Source organism: Mus pahari, chromosome 19 (assembly GCF_900095145.1).
Source record: "Mus pahari chromosome 19, PAHARI_EIJ_v1.1, whole genome shotgun sequence".
Taxonomy (NCBI): Eukaryota; Metazoa; Chordata; class Mammalia; order Rodentia; family Muridae; genus Mus; species Mus pahari.
The window spans coordinates 62,082,680-62,088,200 of NC_034608.1; the positions used below are offsets into that span (position 1 = coordinate 62,082,680).

General features: G+C 43.1%; 1 protein-coding gene across 3 annotated transcripts in view; it reads left to right on the top strand.

Annotated features, from left to right (window-relative positions):
* The first annotated feature begins 379 nt into the window (after positions 1-379).
* Positions 380-5,521, top strand: part of Pdlim3 (PDZ and LIM domain 3) — a 31,560-nt gene continuing 26,418 nt past the window's right edge. For 2 of the 3 annotated variants that reach the window (XM_021219113.2, XM_021219115.2), the window contains exon 1: positions 406-592. In XM_021219113.2, the coding sequence (XP_021074772.1) occupies positions 500-592 (93 nt within the window). In that variant the 5' untranslated portion in view covers positions 406-499. Of the gene's footprint in view, positions 593-5,521 lie in introns of all 3 variants that reach the window. The other variant, XM_021219114.1, reaches the window with a different exon arrangement.

Below are 5,521 nucleotides of genomic sequence, written 5' to 3' on the forward strand. Positions count from 1 at the left end.
AAGACTTTAACTTGACTAAAGCTAAATACTAAGAAAGCACATCAACGCGCGCACAAAACTGCTAGATTCCTAAGTGCCTGGTTGTGCTTGGGTTTTATTTTAATTGAAAGCATAGAGGCTGTGGTGTGATTGCTTTTAACTTCCCAGTAAAGTGCACTGCTGAGCAAGTAGACGATAAACAGGAGGACAGGTGTTACTTAAGGGAATGATGGAAGCTGTAACCTGAAGCCTCCTTGGGCGGGGAGAGGTCTGGGCGACTGCACCCAGCTGGGAGTTCCTCTGGCCAGGCGTTGTCTCTCACTTCCAAAGTTGGAGCTCTCCTTGGTGGGAGGGGGTGGGGGAGGAGGGGAGGCCAGTGACGTCACTCCGCAGCAGGGATAAAACTCCCGGACAGCATTCCCAGTTAGGTTGCAGCCCCAGGAGCTAAGTGGGTTGTCCGGTTCCGAGACTAGCGCTTTGCAGAGCCACCCATCGCTGGACCCACTCGCGGGAAGGCACCATGCCCCAGAACGTAGTTCTCCCGGGTCCTGCGCCCTGGGGCTTCAGACTCTCTGGGGGCATAGACTTCAATCAGCCTTTGGTCATCACCAGGGTAGGTGTTTTCCATTCTGATTTTGTGCTACAGGTCACCTGGTATCCATCGGAGAGTAACCCTGGAGTTAAAAGAGCGAAACCAAGAGACCAAGGGAGGGAGGCAGGATGGTGCACTGGCGGGGCCTGAGCTTCTGGCTCCCAGTTGGATTTCAGCAACAAACTGGAGGATGCAAAGCAGTTCTGAGATTTAATCAAGGCAGCTCACAAACTCTGCATCCCTTTTCCATGGTCCCCAGCCACATTTCCCAGAGAGGTCAACTAGCAGTGTGGATTCCTGGGCTCAGAGGAGGGCTCCAGAGCTGAGGGGTGCTTTTGGCCCCCCCACACACACACCCCACATCAGATATGGAGAGCAAGAAAGAGGTATCACTCTCATGGTTATTTGGTGGCGCTACACTTGCATCTGAGCAGTTTTCTTGCCTGGATGGAACTTCAGCAGGGTACTATTCTCAGGGCACAACTTGGACTGGCCAAGTTGGAACCTCTCATATCAGCCAGGCAGGGAAAATATTACTAATGTGTATTCCTCAGTTTCCAGGCATTTTGGATAAATATTTTTCCAAAGCTGGGAACTTGGCTGACGAAGCATTACCTATAACTCAAACTGCAAAGATAACCTGGACTATAGTTTACCTGTTAGAGAGCAACCACTCAGTCTAATAACTTTGAGAAGGAAGGTTGTAGTGGCAAAAACCCACCCCTTATTCCGGGGTATCTAAAGCAGAACCCAACAAGATAAGATGAGGGTGTAAAAATGAAACCCGGGGCTCCTTTTCTGTCAGCAATTTTCTAGAGTAATTATAAAGCATCTAGTTGATAACTTCCTCAACTTTTGAAAGCAATCTTTTCAGTTACTCATGCAAGCCATTCGAAACGTGAAGGCACAAACTTTAAAATGTTATGATTCTTTGTTCTAAACGTTATGCTTTTCTTATTTTATGCTTTTCTGCTCATGCTATATTTTATAAATACATGCTTTATAGACTGATTAATCACAGGTTTTGAATAGGGCACTGTACACACATTAGTATTATTTGTGGTACCCTAAGCTTTTTAAGAATCCCAAAGTGTGTATCACAGGGTTGCATACAATGGCTCATCTCAAGCTTTGTTTTACATCTTTCAAAAAACATGTAAACACATCTGACATATGTTTTTATATGAGACATGAAAACATAACCCCCAGAAATGCTCTTAAGTAAATTAAGCAGAAAATGCTTCCATGATGTGGGCCAAACCATTCCTTTTATAGATTTACCAAAGAAAACAGTTTCCACTGTCTCTAAGAAATATGCTTAGTTTATAAGGTTCCACTTGCTCATATTAAGTAACAGAAGCTCTTGAATCCTAACAAAGAATACATCATATTTAGATTAAATCCAAAAAAAAATGAATTATGTCATAAAGACCCTTGGAGAAATTTATAAAGGAATTATCTTACTATCACTTTGTAACATATCTGTCTAATGAATCACACATTTGAAACTTGGGATCAATGACACTAAAAGCAAGATTTATCTTAGTGCAATCTTACATCTACATTCAGACTACAAAGACCATCGGTAAATGTATTTGATGTCATGACATTTTTATTTGAAGAGCCATTCTGTCTTGGTTTTTTTAACTCAGAGCTAATTAGTGTCACAACTGTGGGCACTTGGTTCAATAATAAACCAGATGTTATTTATTTAAAATACACATTTTCAACGGTTTTAACTTCTAGGGAACAGATACCACCGAATTGTTCCACCCTGACTGTCCCCAAAGCCATGCATATCAGGGATTCTTGTTACATCAATGCAAGCCCACTTACTTGGACTTTTATGCCTTTGTGGATTTTTTATTAAGAATATGTTCATAATAATTACAGAGACATGAGAAGTCATCTGGATAAAAACTCAGAGGTGTTAGTCAAAAGTATCTGCCGCTGCTAGGCAGTCATTCCATTTTGTAATTTTAATATTATTCTATTACTTCAGTCTACGCATGAGAAAAACGTCCCTCACTGTCCCCAGTGACATCCAATTTGTCAGTGGTGCTGTTCTTTGGGCTGCTGTCTTTATTCAAGATATCATAACTTCCTGCCCAGAGGCCTGCCTACGGTCTCCGAGTCACCCTGCATATTCTTACCATCCGCCTTTGAAAGGTGCAGGGGGCTGTCTATTCTTCTTCTTAAGCATCCTTTAGTGACGTCACTAGCTTCTAGAGAACAGAAGGCAGGTCCTTCTGCATGGCTTTTTAACTCTCTGTTCTGACTTCTTTCCTTCCCTGCCTCTCCTGTTCCTCTTCTCGCTCCATACAAGGACAGTGATGTCACAGCTCAGAGCTGTTTCTGATCTCCTTGGCATGGCTGCGCTTCTGATGTACATCACTCTCTCCCAGAATTCTCTTCTCCAGCCCTACCCCATGGTCCACACTGCCTATGAAAACCTAGCCTTCCTCTAATCTACTAATCATGGTCATTTCATCTATTGCATAATCATACTTAGCTTTCTGCCTATCCTCTCTTATTATCTTGTCTATACCCAAGATACTTAAGCATATCCGACTCCATCACTTGTTCCCCAAGGACAGGAACCTTTTATGTTGGAAACTGTTCAATACATAGCAGCATCTGGTATATCACATATGTTATGAAATAAATATAGCTATAATACAAATGACTAAGTTGCTCACCTTTTACATAACTTTATTGCCATAAATAAGTAGATTGTGCTCTCAAAATACTCACACCACAATAAAGGTAACTGTCTGTTTTGTTAAGGACACAAAGAACTGACGTATGCCATACTTTCCGTTATAAGAAGTTCCATCCATGAGAGGTATTTTCTCACGCCGTCTAAGTTTGTTTGGGTCCTCCTACAAGCTAGATTGTATGTACCCTTCCTGTCTGGTGCTGTATAAATGCAGACTATGCAGGGCCCTCAATTCATGACACTGCCACTTTATAATGGTTTGAAAGTGACACCTTCAATTCAGACCATACTTAGAGTTTTCCGTCTCTGCCTGTGCTAGCGACTGACATTGTGCTACTCTGTCTTGGATACTGCACAGTGGTAAAAGGCCTCAGTTAGTGCCAACCACATGACCAGTCCAGCAACTGTGAGCCTCTACAGTGCATTGGACTGCTCTACAGCAGGATGTTCCACAGGTTTGGTATATTCAGTGTTGGCTGATTTAAGGTGTCTTCAGCTGCATAAAGAGGTTGCAGTTGCTTGGGATATAACCTCATGCTAAGTCAAGGACCTTGTACATAGTAAGTACCTGCTCCTTAGGAGACAATGGAGCTGCAACCAGAGCTTGTGGGAGGGCTACTGGTGGATAAGGTCTGAACCAAGGCTGTCGAAGCTTAGGCCTCAAATCCAAAGAATTGAAAATAACGGCTCACGTAGAGTTGCAAAAGAGCAAGATTGCTTTATTCTGAGTACAGATCAGAGAGGGAGACACTGTCAAAGCTGCCAAGGAGCCTTAGGAGTGAGACCACTCAAGGGCCCTGATCACTGGACTGGGCCTTTTTTTTTTTTTTTATAGGATTTAGAAGAGGAGGGAGTTGGTTACCAAGGGTTGTAAGGTTTAGGTAGTTCTCTATGTTGATTGATAAATTAGGATATGTGCTTATTTTATGGCTGCACATGCCATTCCTGCAATGCAGCTGGTTTTAATTATATGCATAATCCATTACACATAGACGCAAGATAGTAAATAGGAAATCCTCCTAAGAGTTGCTAGAAAACACAGTTTTGCCGCAGTCTTTTAGAGGGTTCTAAGGTTAAGTACACTGTTAGGAATGGGGTGTGTGTGTATAGTCTACAGGCAAAGAAGCTAGGCTAACGCAGTATCACTAAGGGACATACATATCCAAAATCAGGGTTCCAGGCTGCTGAACTGTCTCCTGGGTTCTCCTGCGTTAAGGCGACATATGTTACCCACACCATCTACTGAAACTGCAGTTCACAGAGTTACCACAAAGAGTTTCTGTCCCATAATTATTCACAAACCCACTAATCAGTGGAATAAAGTTTAGTATAATTTGAAGAAACACATGCACACACACACATCAAAAGGAAGGAAAATAAACTACCAGACCCAAGATTTTCTAGACAACCTCTGCACTACATTGTGTTTAAGATAAAAAAAAAATGTAGGCTTGGGACACTTGGTTTAAGAGTGTTACATTACAGTTCCCTTCTGAAGTGCCGCCCCCTGCATTGTGTTCTGAACGCTCAGTCTTGGGAACGGTTGATGGCCGTGCAGTTTTTAGGAAGTGGGGTCTGGCTGATGGAGGTGGTCACAGAGCCAAGGGTTGAAGATCTGAGGTTACACTGGCTCCAACCTAGGTAACATTGTTTCCTCTATAGGCATGTTAGATATCCTGACACATAATGACACAAACCTATAGGCAATGCAAACTTCCAACACAGGATTTCATAGAACAAGGTTTGAGGTTCACATCTCTACCTGAGCTTCTTTCGTTTTGGAGTGGTGGTCGGTTGGTTGGTTAGTTGGTTGGTTGGTTGATTGGTTGGTTGGTTGGTTTTTTGTTTGGGGGAGTGGTGTGGTTTTGTTTTGTTTTGTTTTGTTTTGTTTTGTAAGAAGATCCTAAGGGTTCTTCTGGAAGTTTCTTGACCAACCAGGAAGTGGGTTTACTCTCACAGAGGACACAAATTGCTGACATTTGTAAAACTCCAATATGGAATGCAGCAGAAACTCAGGTGCTGAATCTGTGTGGAAGCCAGTAAGCCTTCCCCACCCCCACCCCCACTTACACCCCCATTCCACCCCCTTTTATTCCTGCTTCCTTCAACTTGGGGAACTTCAGTGTCAGTGTGGCTGAGCTGGACCTGAGGACCAACTCAGACCTGCCAGTGCATTTTCAATGCCTCTCTCTCTCTCTCTCTCTCTCTCTCTCTCTCTCTCTCTCTCTCTC